General features: G+C 50.5%; 1 protein-coding gene across 2 annotated transcripts; it reads right to left on the bottom strand.

The window, feature by feature from the left end:
- Nucleotides 1-11,934: 11,934 nt before the first annotated feature.
- Nucleotides 11,935-16,008, bottom strand: Nkx2-1 (NK2 homeobox 1). 2 transcript variants are annotated; one of them, XM_032908685.1, is made up of 3 exons: nt 15,932-16,008; nt 14,806-15,191; nt 11,935-13,894 (listed from the first exon to the last, which is right to left on the bottom strand). In XM_032908685.1, exons 1-3 carry the CDS (start codon nt 16,006-16,008, stop codon nt 13,149-13,151), a joined length of 1,209 nt encoding a protein of 402 aa, XP_032764576.1. In that variant the 3' UTR covers nt 11,935-13,148. The 2 variants fall into 2 exon arrangements, with proteins under 2 accessions (XP_032764576.1, XP_032764577.1); XM_032908686.1 differs by lacking the exon at nt 15,932-16,008 and having other exon boundaries at nt 14,806-15,420.
- Between the last annotated feature and the right edge of the window lie 1,259 nt (nt 16,009-17,267).

Genomic DNA, 17,267 nt, shown 5'->3' on the forward strand with positions numbered 1-17,267 from the left:
ATGAACTCAAAAACAAAGGAAAAAAAATTAAGATCTCCTCCCTTAGCCAGTAGTCACGAAAGAACTATTTAAAAGTTAAAGAGTAGCCTTTAAAAGTGGCGCGGTCCTCTTTCAGATCAAAAATAAACGGCATTGAAGTCCTCCTTGTTAGAAGTCCCCGCCTTTACTTTCTGTGTTGGCTGTCTTTAGTATTAGCTGGGAAAAGTAATTTAGAAAAGAGAATCAAATGAACTAAGATTGCTAAGTTGTGAATCAAAGTGGAAGAAGAAGCTGTAACCCCGCGTCCTTGCTAGCCCCCCAAGTGAAGAAATATTCTGAGCAAATCAAAGTGGCAGTTTTACTAGATTAAACAATGAAGCTAATAAACTCCCCACAGATCCCGTTTTTTTGCTGACTTGACCATAACTACAGGCTACCCCCTTGGAGCAGCCTAAGATCGGGAAGGTTGAGTGACCAGCCCCCTCAGCCTGGTTGCAGGCATCACTAAGACAGGCCTGGCTTTGAACCTCTGGAGGGTGGCTATCAGAACAGAGAGGCTAGCTCCGTGTATGAGAATCGTTGGCTTTAGGGAGGCCGAGGGCAGAACCCAGCCTGGCGGGTACTGATATAGAAAAGGACCTGGCTAAGGAAGACCCGGAGCTGGCCAACTCTGGGCAACCGAGCCTTAGGCCCTAAGCTAAACCCAAATCCCAACCAGAAAGAATTGCCCCCACCCCATGCGACCCCCGGGGAGCCTGAAGGCAGAGTCCCGCCAGGCTCTGTGAGAACTGGTCCTCCACCGTCCTATGCTACGCTGACGGTTCCAAGGCAAAAGGACCCGCGCGGTGCCGGGTGGGTGTCCACTGCCCAGAGCCCACGCAGGCAGCAGCCTTCGGGCTCGCAACAACGAGGAAACTCCACACTGAGCTGGGAATAGACGCCCTGGTTGGGACTCCCCCCACCCCCCCACCCCAACCCCGCGTGCTCTCCGGGCAAGGGCGCCCCGCTCTGCTGGGATCCTCTGGACGCCGTCCGTCGCGACCTGAATTCAACCCCCCGGAAAGATGATCGCAGCTACAGCGAGGAACAAGAGAAGAATAATTTAAATGGGGGAGGGGACGGGCAAGAGGGCCAGGAAGAAAGCTCACAAGAAAATCCCCCATCGCCACCAAAACCGTTTCTAAGAAGTCCTAAGGTATTATTCCTGAAGATTTCACTTTAGACGCTGAAAAAAAAAATTATTCCACTGCTTTTAATTGAAGTAAACAAAGTGCAACAAATCCTAACTCAAATATGATTGCAGTGAGATTAAGGTCTAATTGCTTAAGGTTCAGGTGGAATCTGCAGGCTAAATCCTACAGGGCCAATCTGAATTTCTCAATCCTTCTGTCAAAAGGAGAGCGCTGAGAGCCCACACGCTTCCTAACAAGTCATTTTTAACAGTTACAAGCTTCGCACAAAGACCACACAGGGCGTCTAAGAGATGCAAATCTAATCCCTGGTCGTTCTACGGGCCTTCAACAAAGATGTGCTAAACCCTAATAGAAAAGAAATCAGTTCTCTGTCACCCGTCCCTGGTAAAATCTCTCAGAGAATGGGCAGAGCAGCATCTACAGCAGTTGCTGGAGAGGTTAAGGACAACTACAAATAAGAGAGACCCAAGTTTTGTTTTCCGTGTGAAATATCGGGAGACGCTAACCCCAAGTGAGTGACAGGATTCGCTCCGTGGCTTCGCATTCATTCGAACGCTAGAAATAAATAAATAAATAAACAAACCCATTAAGACTTTTGAAGACTCCCTTTCTGAATTTAGGAAAGATGAAACAAAATTCGCCCCAAAGATTTCGGAAGCAAATCTCTGCTTCCAAAATTCTCAAAGACTAGGAAGAGGGGAGGCAGTGCGAGCCGCCAGCACTTCGGTCGGGTGGAGTTTCCGCAGAGCCTGGTTCTTCCATGGAAAAGCCCGACGGCAGAGCTGCCCCGGCCCGCGTTCCGGACGCGCAAGACCTCGGGCCACTGGAGCTGAGCAAAGGGCACCGACGGCCTACGGCCTGAACTACATCCCTCCTTCCTCCTTCCCAGATCGGCCCGCACCGCAGCGATTCCCTCCCGGAAACCTCACCCTGCTGGCCCCGCCGGCGCAGAGCGAGCCGGTGCTTCACAGCCGCCCAAGCGTCTCAAATGAGCACTTCGGCCGGTCACCACCCAAATGAGGTCCTTATTCAGGCAGGCAGTGTCATGCTGGGGTATTTAAAAGGTTGCGATGCAGCTAAAATACTTCACAGCGTGTGTGACCCTTAAAATAGAAAGGGTCCGGGTGCCCCAGCGCTCCAGAGATGCCCCCTAAGGGGGCCGAAGTGGGGTGGGGACTTTCTTATAGCTGGAAGAACCCTCCCAGTAAGCCCGGAACAGTCTCTGGGCTCAAAGACTATGTGCACCCCGCGGAGCCAGCTGGCCCTAGCCCGCAATTTTTGTTGTCATTATTGTTTGGTTAACTGTTTTGTTTTGGGGTGGGGGTCAGCCTCTGCCAAAACACCGCCCCAGAGGATCAAGGTCTTCCATCTTGGAAAACTTAGGACTCCAAAGTGAAAGCTATGAGCTGAGACCCAGGCGATCTCTCCACCCTGTTCCTAGACAGTTGGGCCGCCCTTCATGAGAGAGTTCCCCCAAACCATGCTTGAAGGAACTAAAAGGGTTCATGTCTGTTCAAAAGCACGCCTCCCAACTTGGGAGGGGTGTAATGGGACATGTTTCCAAGAAAGTTTGTTTGCCTCCACAGAAGTTTCCAGGAGCCATTTTCTTTCTCATTTTTTATTTAAAAAAAAAATTTTAGAAAGAATCTACTGTCATCTCTCCCCATAACTGCATCATGTGCTTCCAGGCTCGCACTAAATTGTACCTCCTTGGAGGACAGTGTCGTCAAGTGGGATTAGCAAGATGGACTAAAGGGTGGGCTTGGGGCTAAAACCGGGGGCTCTCTGATTTGTCCTGCCAAGACCGTTCCTATTCTTGAGTCCTGGTAGTATCTTCTAGAGTTGCTCCAAGACTATTCCAGACAGACGTGCCACCACCTCCACTTGACGCTATCCCGGCACAGGGGCTGTTTTCCTCCCTCTCCCATTACTGGTATTAATGGGATTTCTTTAGATGGTTCTCTTGGCTTTCCCTGTCATGTTTCTTGCGTGCCCCGACAGGCAGACATTGGCCACTCTTTGGTCTCCTTCCTCCCCAAATGCCCTTCTGTGTAGACCTTCCTGGCTTTTATTCTTTACAGTTTACCCCATCCACTTCATCTGCTTTTCCTTTTAGTGGTGGCATTAAGAAAATGGCACCGAATTGCCTACAAAATAAGACTGCAGCTCTGAGTCTGGAATTGGATAAAAACACAAGTAAAACGGGCACTGGAATGGAGAAATGGAGAGTAAAGGGGATGGGGAGAAGTGACAGTAAAGGCACATCAGACTCAGAATTAAGTTGGCTTGCAGGTGGTCTTTGGGACTCCTGGGGAAGGCAGGCCAGGACTTCTGCCCTCAAGGTCTGCATCTAAAGACTTGGCCCAGAAATCCTGATCCTGGTACTTTTGATTCAAAAAAGGGATAAGCACAAATCAGCCTCCATTTCCAGAGTAGCTGTTGTGAGCTCCTGAAGCCAGTGCATAGCTGCAGCTTCCTGCCCCTGGAGCTTGCTGACTCTCTGTGGCTCTGTGTTACCGCCTTCCTATGTACTACCCAGCCAAACCCACTCTCCACTCTGTCCCAGGCCACAAACAAACAAACAAACAAACAAACTAGTCTGGGTTCTGCTGACCTCAGCTTCATACTCACCTCTTCCCAGTTGTAGGATCTCTGCCCTCCCACGTTGCAGAAGTGGGGAGTCTGAAGCCTTCCGCTGAACAGCTGAACAGGCCTTACTTCTCCTCACCCCTCCTCCCAAAGCGGACTGTGCCCCTAGACAATTGTATCCATAGGCTAGGTTCTGGGGAGAAAACAGAGAGCTCTGGGGATGATGGCAGGGGTGGGAAGGTGGTGGTGTCTTTAGATTCTTGTGGTCCTTGTCTTTGGTGTCTGTTAAGGAGAGTACTGGGGTCTTTTCATTTCTGATTTTAGAAGAGTTTTTGCAGAAAATTGAGCAAAACAGAAACCCTCCCCTATCGCTACTCCTTCTATTGGTTCTCCTGAGATCTTCCCAGAAAGGAAACACTTTACAAAGAATTCTAAAACTACACTCGTTTAAGAAACACCAATCTGAGATTCACAATTTATTTTCATTTGAAATTAAAATGAGGTACATTCCATTACTAGAGTTTCAGACTGCTGGAAAGATAGGTACTGTTATCTGAGAAGACGCTGAACTGTCTTTTCTCCCCCATCGAACAGCTTTGGTATCCTTTGGTTTGGATTTTCTTTTCTTTTCTTTCTTTTTTAAAGTTTTAATGATTTGTTTATTTTTATTTTATATGCACTGGTGTTTTGCCTGCAACTATGTCTGTGTGAGAGAACTGGATTTCCTGAAACTAAAGTGACAGGCATGAGCTGCCATGTGGGTGCTGGGAATTGAACCTGGGTCCTCAGGGAGAACAGCTAGTGCTGTTAACCCGGTGAGCCACCTCTCCACCCCACCCTCTACTCCCCTCACTGCCCCCGCACCACCCTGTTTGGGTTTTCTTAGTTTTGTTGTTGTTGTTTGTTGCTGTTGTTGCTGCTGCTGTTTAATTCTTTCAGGTTAAACTGGATCAGTATCCACAATTAATATTTTTACGTTCTGGGGTTCAGAATCAGAGCTTCTGCGTATGTGGTTTCTGTAGGCGCTCAGAAGGGGTACACTGGAGTCGCCCTGCACCCGAGCAACAAAATTGAGACTCACAGCTGGATGGACCGTCACCCGCTGGGGTGGGGCAAGTGGTGGGCTGGGAATCAGAGAAGTGAATCTGTGGGCTAGTTGCCGCTGTAGCGGCTTCCGGTGAAGCCGAAGGGGTTGGGTAGGGGGTTGCCGGTAGGAAGCTGAGGCTGTTGTCTTGGTTCTGAATGAAAGATCGTGAAAACAGCTCTAAGATTTCAAGATCCCATACTTTTTTTCAATGAGACCCGACAACCAATTTGGAGCCCCATGTCTTGAGCTGTGGGATTGCAAGGTCACCAAGTTGTCCCCGAGTTTTCTTCCAGGCTTTGCACCTCTGTCCCGAGCCTGGGGTTAGTGGAGGGCTGCATGGCTCAAGAGCATGAACTTTAGTTCTATCAACAGCTTTTTAAAGACAATCAGCAAGGAGGAACACGATAAACATGGAATCTCTCTGGCCATTTATTTTTCCCTTCCTGATCATAGAATCCCAAATTTTAAGCAAGTCAGTTACATATCCAACATGAATGTTTCATTCATGTTCCACTGGGACTAGAAACACACACGCCTCACAGGTGACACACTGGGACTACAGATGCACAGGTCTGAGACTAGAAGAAAATATTTAGTCCTTGCCTACAGTTTCTGTCACCCATCATCTGCTCTTAATGCACTCCGTGTCCGTGTCCGGCTCTTATGATTGCAAATGGCCCTGTTTTCAAATGGAAATAAGACTTGCAAACTGATTATGTGTATTGAATCAGAATCACTCCCTAGATCCTCTTGTTTAAAATGGATTGAAAAAGGGGATGATGGCTGCAGGCCTCTGTAACCAGCGCCCTCTCTTCTCTGGAAGACCTATCTGTTTTGCAACTTCTTGCCATTTGAACGCATTTCAGCCACATAATTACGTTACCATTGCGTTATGGTCCAAAGCTCACACACCATACCCCGCAGCTCCTCCCAGCCATCCCCAGAGCAGCCCCACCATTATTAACCCTTAAAGCACACACCCCCCACCCAGCATTGATCCACTTCACCATAACACTTGGGCCCACTCACTGTATGTAGCACCTCTCAGATGTCACAACTGGGGACAGAAGCACAGGCTTTTGCCAGGCACAGCTCTTCTCACCTCTCTGCCTAGCTTCTTTCCAGTCCTCTCTCCTCTTTCCTGGCTTTTCCAGGAAGGGGGAAAAAAACCCCACCTGTCAATAGGCTCCCGACTTTCAGAGTCACACAACCCATAGACTCTGAGTGGTGAGCCATGCCAAGACTTAAGAGACAAAATTAATTTTGTGTCGCTGTGGCATTGTCCTTGTTAGAAACATTTCCTACAGGAAGGTTAATATTAAGGTGGCTGGATAATACCACAGATAGCAGATGTTTTCTCTTTATCCCCACCTAGTGCTGCATGATAGGCCATGAAAGAGTGAGCTTCCTGTTGTCGTTAAGCATTTCCAATGGATTTTTTTTTTCTATTTGATCTCAGTATGAAACAGATGGACTCTATGGTTGTCCAAGCTTTACCTGATCTATCAAATGTGGTTATGGTATAAGGCAGCACTTTCAAAATCAACTGCACCTATCCTAGCCTACCATTGCAGCCAGGGAGCAGCAACTAAGGGAGAAGTACTGATGCCTATGTTGCTAGTGCTAACTAATTAGCTACAACTTCTGGCTGGCTGGCCAGAGGCAGGGATATGTGCTTTTGACTAGGGCTACTTTTTTTTTTCTCCAGCAAAGTCACAAGATGAAATAAGCTTCCAGTCTTCTGGCCTCCCACCCCTCTTACCCCCCGCCGCCCCCCCAGGCCTGCAGACCTTGAGGCACCAAGGAGTGGCCAGGTCTGGAGAGACAATTAATCCTCTGAAGTAGCCTGCCTCTGCAAGCCTGTTTAGAAACCTGGTTCTATGGGGGCTCTAACAACTTTCTGGGTTAGGCAGGATAGTCAGCTCAGTAAATATTGTCTGGGGTATCTTGAGTTAGGGCATAATAAGCGACTAGCTCAGAGGATTGTTAAGGCAATTCTCAGATTTCCATCCCAGTGTGCAGTGTATGTACCAGAGAGATCAGGTAAAGCAGTAGCATGCAGACCAAATAAACCTGTTTCTCCAGCCCTTTGGAAACCTCAAGCAACACCTCTGAGAAGTAGAAATTGAAAAGAAGATGTTTTTTGGGGGTGATTTCTCACAAAATCATTTCAGACACAGTAAGTGGCATGGGGAGGACGCCCAAGGGTTGCTTCTCATTATGTGCAGGATCATTTCTCACAGTTCAGAAATAAAATTTTAGCAGCAATCACCCAAAGTCCTAGAAACGAGACACTTCACCAACGGCCTCTGCTCCTGATAACTGAGTGCTAACTACCAAAGACAAGATTTCCTAGAACATGGGAGGTGAGGGTAGGCAGAGTTGGCCCTGTTCACTCTTTGCCAACAGCAGGGTAGGCAGGCAACCGTATCTCTACTACTGTGGAGAGACCGGCACAAAGAGACCATTTGACAGCAATAAAACGCAGAAATGTTCTCTTTTCCATCTTGTTTGGTTTTCTTAGCTAAGTGGTGGTATCCTCATCTGCGAGTAGATATAACCAGTTCAGTAAGAGAATACTGAGATGTCTTGTGCACAGATATGTCCCAGGCACCCTGATGATAAATGATGTTAATGTCTCCAACCATGTCTCCTAGAGTTTCACATGACAAGAAATAAACATCCCAACTTAAAATAGGCAAAAAAAAATAAGAATTTTTTTGTTTATCTTTAAGAGAAACTCAATTTCATTTGATGTCTTGAGGTAACAGATACATTCAACTTTCTTTGATCTAACTAATATGTTCTGTAACATCCAGTTCTGTACTTGAATTTTGTGTTTAGAAAAATCTTTTGAATAGGTACATAAAACCATACATACATATATAAAAATTCATTTTCATTTTTATACCCACATCTATGCCTACCTACAGAGTAGGTAGAAACAGATGTTGACTATCCAATCAGAGGGAAGAGGTCATTTACGAAGTCCTAACACTGACAGTGTTTGTGTTTATGTTTTTATTTATCTTCCAGGCATGGCATAGCAGCAATAAACTTATGTTGAAAACTCCTACCCCCAACCAAAAGACATTAATAGGAAATGCTACCCAAAATTGTGCAAGAAGTCACGACAGTAGAGGGCATAAATGTCTAAAAAGCAGAAATAAAATGGGAACTTATCAAATGAGAGGGACAGAGACCAGGGGTGCACCTAGATATTCTCCAAGTTGGCATTAGAAAAAGAAATGTAGCCGCCAAGAATCAGCTGTGGTTTCAAGGTGTGGCAAGAACTGTGCTATCCCACTGACCTAGCTCTTCCTTCACTCCTTTAAGACATCATTATCAAAGAAAGTTCAGACGCGCAACTGTGTGTGGTTGGGGTGAGGGCTCATGCCATCCTTGAGTCAGCCCCTCTATAAACGTATAATTTCTTCCATACCAATCCCTTGAGACACTGAGAAGGTGACTGGAGAAAGACCACACCTTTCAAAAGCCACTCACTTGAAGAGACACCAGGAAACTTTTTGTTGAGGCAGGGTCCCAAACTGGGCGTCACTGAAGGCGAGCTGAAGCCCCAGGAACACAACCGTACAGTGAAGCCAGTAAGGTAGCCTGGACCAGATGAAGGTGACTTCAGGCATCTGGGTACAGGGTGAGCGAGGCAAGCACCATTCCCATCCCTTCCGAATACCCTTAGGCTGAGTCTTTTCGTTTGAAACAAGCTTCCAAACAGGAAAGAATCATGATGGGCTTCCCCACTAAATAAAACCGTCTGCTCACCCTGCCTCACACTAATAACTGGGGAGGGATGGGAAGGAGAAGCTATGCTAGCACATTGGAGAAGTCGGATCAGGATTCAAGGCAGCGTCCCCCAACTCCTTGTTTATAGAAAATGAACGTCTGCCTGGCTTACTTTCACTCAGAAAAGGGGTCAGCCTGTATCAGCACGGTTCACACAGATTCAGCATTTCCCCCCTCCCTTATCTTAAATTGACCCGCTTTTAAGATAAAGACATAATAGAGAAAGCATTGACCTTACCTGGTCCCTAATGAGTTGGAAGTCAGAAAACCTCTCTCTCTCTCTCTCTCCTCTTATCTGGGATCGCCTGAGAAGAGACTCAGGTCTTGAGACAGCTTCTCAGTCCTCACGGCCGCCCAGACTCCAGGCAATGCGAAGAGTGTGCGGCCTTGAAAGTCTGCGAATCTTCCTGGGCTTTCGAAATCGAAGACTACGAAGCCAGATCCAAACGTCGCCAACGGAGCTTCCAGGTCCAGACTCGGAGGATTTAAAAACCTCTTGGAAGACTCCCAAGCAAGTCCGTCCCTATGAAAGGCCAAGCACTAAGCAGTGGCACGGAGCGCTGTCTCCTCGAGGCCCTGATAGCCCCGCAGAGCAGACGTGGACGCCGGTCTCGATGCTCACTAACTGGACCCAGACACCGCTTACCTTGTTTTCGCGGTGGCCCCAAGCTATTTCCACCGACCTGGCCCCTATCTCCAGTGTATTCCCCCAAATTGTGACATTTCTTTCCCCGTCTGCCTCTTGGCCTTTAGGACTCCAGCTATATCCTCATGGATGACCGCTTCATTCCGGGATCCCTTTCTCCCCTGCTCAGGGCGGGGAGTCCTGTAGTTTTCGCCACTTCTCTAAGCCCAGCCAATCCACCGCCCTCCAGCTGAGAGAACTGCTTCCCCTTCTCTTCGGCCCCGAGCTCGGGGTTCCCAGGCTGGGGCGGGGGTGGGGAGCCGCTTTGGGATGCTAAACATCAAACAAGCCAAGCCTGGGGTTTCAGGCCCCGAAGCCACTAGAGCGGCTCTCCAGGGCTCTCGAGAAAGTCCTCGTGTTTACACGGCGGGGTTGGGGTGGGGTGGGGGAGAGGAGCAAAGAGGAGGATGCTGTCTGCAAAATCCCCCCACTGCCTGAACCATCGCGGCCTGGAGTTGAGTGGGATACTTGTCAGGGGGCAGTTTCTAGGGCATTTGTTCTACAGCTCACTGAGGAAACTTCCCCTCTTCCACCATCTCAGTGTCAGGGCATCTCTAGAATGTTTATTTCTTTTACTTGGAGGTCAGAACAAATCTGAGCCCCAGTTTTTGAAAGCCTCCTAGGTGCTGACCCAGTTGCAGGCTGTGTGAATGGCAGGTGTCCCCAAACTGTGGGGACTAAAATCTTAAACCCAGCTCACTTTGAGCCCAGCACCTAGTTTCCTAAAGAGATATGCCCCAGTCTGCATGCCAAGATTGCTTCTATAGCTGACACAGGCCCCTAGGTAGGAGCTGGAGGAATCAGAGTGATTGGTAGCAAGAGAGGACCAAAGTCCAGTTTGTTGGGTCTCATCCCCAGAGCCCTCTGAATTCACCTATCCCGGGGACAAGTAAACAGACTTTAAGCTAAGCCGGCTAGAGAAGAATGTATTTGCTCGAAACTCCAACTAGCCCAAAGAAGATAAGGCAAGCGCTACATTGCCCCCCAATTGTTATTCTGCTGGAAGGCAGGGAGCCAGGGCAACTTGGGGCTAGAAAGAGCCAGGCCCTGTCTGGGCCTGTGCTGGCCAACGGGGTTGAGCTAAACTCAGCCCTCACTTAGAAGTTGGACAGCACCTGCATCCCGTGAACAAGCACAGCCTGCATTCCTGTCCCTACAGGAATTATTAAACTTTCCTGGCTTCTGTCTTTCCAAAATATGAGGTCTGCTAAGAGTAACTCCCCACACTCCCTGTAGACTCTCAGTAGTGTCAACCAACCATCCTTTCAGAATATCAGAGTATTTTCAAGATATGAGAAGCCATATCCCAAAAGCCAGGACTGGTTTTCTCAGGAAGAAAGCTAGCCCCAGATCCCGTCCCTAAGGCACTGTAAGGTAGAAATTCCCTGGACATCAGTGAAAAGACTGTCAGATTCAAGTCCATACTTAAAAACAAAAACCAAAAAACAACCCCCCCCCTAAAAAAAAACCCAAGGTCCTGGGGGAGAGCTGCAGTGGAGAAAAGTTGAAAACAGAATTGATAGAAGAGAAGGAAGGAGGAAAGATGGAGGATAGAGAGGAAAAGATAGTTGACTATCTCAGTGAAAAGTGACCTTGTGCCAAAAGTTAGTCAATCACCATTACAGATCTTTCGGGCACCTGGTTTCTATCTGCAGTCCACAGGCTGCCATGTCTGTACGTCTTTGCCAGGGGTGATCATAAAAAGCAAGAGTTCAACCAAGGAGCTATATTTTTTCGTTTCTGCTCCTAACTACTCTTTTACCACTCCCACCACCCCCACCATGACCTGACATACATATCTGATAACGAAGATGAAAAAGTCAGAGATGGGAGGGATTTAAAATTATTTTAGTTTAGTTTTGGAGGATTGATAGAAAGTTGGGGACAGGAGAAAGATTGCTTGCTAGAATTTAGGTCTCCGGATGTGAAATGTGCTGGGATAAAAACCTTCCCTCAGCCCCCGATGTCTTGATAGAGGCAAGCCCAAGCTGGTGATCCTGAGCACGAGGGGTCTGGACTTAGAGTGTTGAAATAAAACCCAGAAACACTTCACTTCTGAAAACAGCCATCAGACAGATTCTAAGCGTGAGGAGTTTGGGTGACGAGAAGAAATACAGGTTTGGCATTCAACTGTACAGAAGTAATTTATTCACTAAAACTGAAAGTTTCTTTGGAGTTATTTTAAAAGACCAGCTTTTGAAGCCCCCCTCCAAAAAAAAAAAAGAAAAAAGAAAAAAGAAAAAAGAAAAAAGAAAAAACCCAAACCAAACAATAATAAAGGAAAACAGAACCACGAAAGCTTAGCTCTTTAAAAAGAATAAAAAGCCCATTTTTTCCTTTTTCTTCCTCTACCTCCTCCTTCTAAAGAACCAGTTTACTTTTTATTCTCTCTATTAAATAGTCCCGGGACTGCTTAAGATTTGGTTCCACTAAAGTTCAAAACTGAGCAAAATTCTGTTTTCTTTGGGATAGAAACTCTGGAACTGGCTTCTTTACCTGGGTCAGAATCTCTGAGCTCAAACCCACAAATTTGGATCCAGTCAGACTTAATCCCACACGTCCTCCCAAACCCAGTAAAAGTCAAATCAAAACCAAACAAAAACAAAAAGGGTTTTAATCAGAAAAAGCATCTTTTTAAATTCGTATAATTTATTAGAAGCTTCTTAGGAACTATATTTAAGCCAAATATCTACATAAGTTACAACAGAAAAAAGGGAGGGGGCAACTGGTGCTGCAAATACCAAACCGTGGAGTAATATACACAGGCTTGTCGATGATGCCCTTTTAAAAAGTGAGGGGCCAGGGACTGGGACTGGAGTTCTTTTTACAACATAATGTACAGGTTACTAAAAACTAGGCATCTAGTCCAACTTTTGACAGCATTTTACAGCTACAAGTTCACATCAAACCTAAAACAATTTTCTGAAAGGCCAGCCTGGACTGAACCTATAGGGCCAGAGGGCGCCTGGGAGGGGACACTTCCTTTGTGTCAGGGACAAGTGGGTTATGCTGAAGAATCTTTCCTCTCCAGCTTCTGTCCTCCCTTCTGAAACAAACAAACGAAAAATCCTGGTATTTACAAGCAAGCTCTCTTTGCTGGCAGAGTGCATCCACAGGGAAGTTTTCCGGCTTCAGAGTTCAGGGCCGTGGAAGCATAGAGCAGGCCCCAAAATTGTGCCATGCCTAAGCTTGAGAACCCATTTGAACTACCAGAAAGATCCCCAAATTTGTTCTCTGTCCTTCTCTGTTTAAAGAATTCGTAAAGGGGTTGGATTTGCTTGGCTGTTTCTATTTTCTTTTTATGTTAAAAAAAAAAAAAGAGTAAAGTCCACAAGTTTTAGGTAGGAAAGAGAAAGGAAAGGGAGAAGGATGAAGGAAAAAAGGGGAAACGTAGGAAAAAGAGAAAGAGAAAAGGAGGAGTGGAGACAAGGAGAAAAAGGAGGAAGAAGGAGGAGGAAGAAGAAGAAGAGAAAGAGGAAGAGGAAGAAGAGGAAGAGGAAGAGGAAGAAGAAGAAGAAGAAGAAGAAGAAGAAGAAGAAGAAGAAGAAGAAGAAGAAGAAGAAGAAGAAGAAGAAGAAGAAGAAGAAGAAGAAGAAGAAGAAGAAGAAGAAGAAGAAGAAGAAGAAGAAGAAGAAGAAAGAAGAAGAAGAAGGAGTCCAGCAGTTTGGTCTTTGTGTACTTTTCCTTGGTCTAAACATGAACAGGTTCTTTAAAAAAGTAGAAGCGCGTGGAGCAGCGGGCGAATGGTGGTCTTTGCGGAGGGTAGAGGGGAAGCGGTGAGGTCGCGCAGGGCTCAGGCGCGTCCCACATCTCACCAGGTCCGACCATAAAGCAAGGTAGAGCAAGACATGGCGCCATAGTCCGAGCCAGAGGAGTTCAGATGAGATAGGCTAGAGACCTGGCCCTGCAGCGCTGCGGGGCTGGCTGCGTGGTGCGCCAGGTCCGGGGACTGCCCTGCGCTGCCGGGCTGGTGGCCTGGGTGTGCTCCTAGACCCGCACCACCGCTGCCCACAGAGATGGCCGCGGCAGCCGCTTGCGCCGCCTGCGCCTGCTGCTGAGCTTGTTGCTGCGCGTGGCCTTGCAGGCTGGCGGCTCCCGGTGCAGGGGCGCCCGCTTGGCAGGGTTTGCCGTCTTTCACCAGGACCGGCACGGCCACCCGGCGCGGCGACTGCTGCTGAGCTTGCTGCTGCTGCGGGCAACCCGCACCGCCGCCGCCGCCTCCGCCGCCGCCGCTGTCCTGCTGCAGTTGCTGCTGCGCCGCCTTGTCCTTCGCCTGGCGCTTCATCTTGTAGCGGTGGTTCTGGAACCAGATCTTGACCTGCGTGGGTGTCAGGTGAATCATGCTGGCCAGATGCTCGCGCTCCGGCGCCGACAGGTACTTCTGCTGCTTGAAGCGTCGCTCGAGCTCGTACACCTGCGCCTGGGAGAAGAGCACCCGACGCTTCCGGCGGGGTGCGCTGGGCAGCGGGGCCATGTTCTTGCTCACGTCCCCCAGCGAGCCCAGGCCGCCCATGCCGCTCATATTCATGCCGCTCGCCGGGCCCATGAAGCGGGAGACTGTAAGCAACAAACGCACAGCGTCGGCTGGGGCCGAGGCCAGGGCAAGCCCGGTTTCTGTGCCCTTGGCCCGCCAACCCCAATTTTCGACGACATCCTCCTCACCTAGGCCACCTAGTGCTCTTTCCCCGAAAGAGGCTCAGCTAGCTGGGGAGTGGCTAGTGCCTTCTCCGGGCCGTGCCGTCGAACTGCTTAAGGGGTTCAAGTCTAGCTACTCCTCATCCGTGTCAGTGTCTCTAGACCCAGAATGGGCAGTGAGGGAAAAGGGCGCTTCGGCCCCTTTCGTGCCCAAGCCAGGTGGGAAACCCAGGGGTGCAGAGAGCTGGGGTGGGAAGGTAGACCCCCAACTTCAGGAGCTTAGCAAAAGGGAGTTTTCACTTTCAAACGTCCCCAACTTCCAGGCGCTTGGCCTCTCGTTTTTCTCTCTTGCGAGCTCTAGGTGAGGGCACCCATCCGCCCGACCCATTTAGAGCCTTCTCCAGAGCTGCGCCCTCCCAACCCGCCCAGAGATTTTTAGAAATCCAGGCAGCCGGGCCGGGATGCGTCCCAGCAGAGCGGCTCTCTCTACTTGTCCCTCCTGGTCTCCTCTAACTCCTCTGGCCCGAGCCCCTAACTCCGGGTGGGCTTCCCTCAGCTCCCTGAAGTCTTCAGCATCAAGCCTGTGGTTGGCGCCTGCAGTGGCCGGGTGCCAGCACCCGTCCGCAGGACCCCAGCTCTTCTAAGTGCCTCATTTGAAACCCTTGCCCAGCGGGAGGAAGAAAGTCCAGCGCCCGCACCCCACTCCTGTACGAGACTGTTCGGCTGCCCACCCCGATGCCTAGCGCAACTGGCGGGCGCCGCACCTAGCGGGCCGCGCTGACCGCGCCTCCGGTGCTCGGCCCGTGGCCCCGCGGCGGGGTGGCCTCACTTACTGGCGGGGAAGCGCGGATCTGGGTTGGCGCCGTACCATCCGGGGCCCGAAGCGCTGTTCCGCATGGTGTCCTGGTAAGGTGGCAGCTCGCTCATGTTGCCCAGGTTGCCGTTGCAGTAGCCCCCCACGGCGGAGTGGGAGAGCTGGGGCACCCCCGCCGCCGTCATGTGGTAGGCGGCGGTGACGGCGCCGTGGTGCCCCACCGCGTGCTGCTGCATGGCCGCGGCCGGCGGGGCCGCCTGGCCCTGTCTGTAAGCTGCGAGCGGAGCCCCGAGGCCGCCGCCCTCCATGCCCACTTTCTTGTAGCTTTCCTCCAGGGGACTCAAGATGTCAGACACTGAGAACGGAGTCGTGTGCTTTGGACTCATCGACATGATTCGGCGTCGGCTGGAGGAGGAAGGAAGAGGAGGAAAAAAAAAGGGAGAGGGGGAAGGCGAAGCCTCGCTACTTTTTTTTTTCTCCCTTTGCCAAATATTCTGGTGTTACCTTAACGCCGATCTTGTTGGATGTACACGTAACGGAGTGGACCGAGTCCGCCTTAATTGGCTTGAGTGGAGGCTCGGGGGCTGCCTCGCGTTTGTTTTAGCCCGGCGCCAGGTTTTAGGCAGCCACCAGAGGCGGGGCATAAGCGCTAAAGCAACAAGACAATAGAAGCCTACATCTTGCCCGAGATAATTAGCTTACATGCTGATGACAAGGTAAACACCTTTAAGCTTCACTTGTCAAGATTTTTAGGTCTCAAAGAGAGAAAGAAGGAGAGAGAGAGAGAGAGAGAGAGAGAGAGAGAGAGAGAGAGAGAGAGAGAGAGAGAGAGAGAGAGAGAGAGAACCAAAGCATTACTTTCCCCCTCCCTTGGACACCCCCACCCCCATTTTTGTGGGGTGCCTGTGGCGCGCGAGGAAAAGGCGGGGGAGGGAAAGGAGGAGGGAACCGAGAGCGGGAGGGCCAGAGGTGGGGTAGAGAATAACCCAAGGGAGGGATGGAAAGGAGGACGGAAGGTGAATACTGCTTTGCAACCAACTTGGGGAGTTACAAAGTGGAACCGCGGTCCAATTCGGTCGGGGTTCCGGGGTCAGGGGCTGGTCTTTGGGGAAAAGGAGGCTGAGGAGCAGGGAGCGGGGTTTCACCTGAGCCTGCCGGGGCTGCTCCTCCCTCCCGCTGCGGCCTCCCAGCCCCGCGCCTTCCCACCGCCTCCGGACCACATCGGGCTTCGCGGCGCCGAGCCCCAGTCACCACCAAAAGAGTGTGCGAGTCTGGGGATGAACCCTGGGGCTGCACTGTTGGTCTACGTGTCTGTCAGTCTGTCTGCTTCTTCTGCCGCCGTCAGAGGGACACCTCGGCTCCCCGCCCCCTTTCCCCTTACCCGAGAGAATCCCAGAGGGCGGAGGGGGAGCTGAGTAAGGGAACGACTGCCTCCGGGAGGCTGTCACCGATCCCCGCGCCACCCCCCACCAAGCTCCTGGCTCCCTAGCGGACCAGCCCCCCAGCCCACCCCACCCCACCGCTCCCTTTCTCCACCCCTTTTGCCGGCCCAGGCAAGAACACCGCTGGCCTTCTGAGCTAGGAGGATAAGGGTGCGGGGATTAACGTGAGAGTCCACCACGGAAGTTGCCCCATCTCGAACAAACCTGGTGCCCCCGACCCTTGCCCATGGCCTGGATACTTCGGCTTCAGAAGCTGATGCTGTCTTTCCGAGGACATCCCAGTCCCAGCACCCCAGTTGAGATCCCCGCCGTTTCCCCCTCCGATGCTTCAAGGAAAGCCCGGGCGGGGAGCCGCGTGAGATCCCGCAGGTCCGTTGCTGAGTGGAATTGAGTCTGAACCCCGGTGGAACTCGTTGTCCGGGAGGAGGCGAATATTTCGACGCCCGCAGCCCAGCGGGCGGGAGGCTGGGCTGAGGCTCGCCTCCTCCCGGAGCTCAGCCATGCAAAAGTGCACTCGCTTCCCCGGGAATAACCAAATATCTTTGTCTAAAGTGGCGGCGTAAATGGCCGGTTGCTTTGTGGCTACGCTGGATATTAGTAGATGAGGATCATTCTGCTTCAATTGGGCGCCTCTCATCCGGCTAGCAAGAAACTGCTTAGGAGGAAGTGGGTTTCCTGTCTGAGCGTTCCCAGGCTTCAAGTGTGAGCCCTGCGCCTTGAGGGTCCTTGGGCGCCTGGCAAGGGGGAGCTGTGGGCTGTGCTCCCAAGCGGGGCCGGGGGCGTCAGCCTCCTTGCTGTTACCAGGTCAGGATCAGCAGCTAAGTGGGTTACCCAGCCAAGCCCTGCATGGCACAGATTTGGAGACCACCTCCGTTTTTCTCCTTGGAATTTAAGCGTTTTCGTTATTGTTTGTTTTTGTTTTGGCTTTGCTTGTCTGCTGTTTGAGGTTTCTTGGCGCGCTAGAGGCTGGGAGGGTGGAGTGCTTCCTGGCCCGGCAGGTGCCTCCTAGACACTTCGGCGGCCAGTCAAGGAGGCTTCT

This window comes from Rattus rattus, chromosome 7 (assembly GCF_011064425.1).
Source record: "Rattus rattus isolate New Zealand chromosome 7, Rrattus_CSIRO_v1, whole genome shotgun sequence".
Taxonomy (NCBI): domain Eukaryota; kingdom Metazoa; phylum Chordata; class Mammalia; order Rodentia; family Muridae; genus Rattus; species Rattus rattus.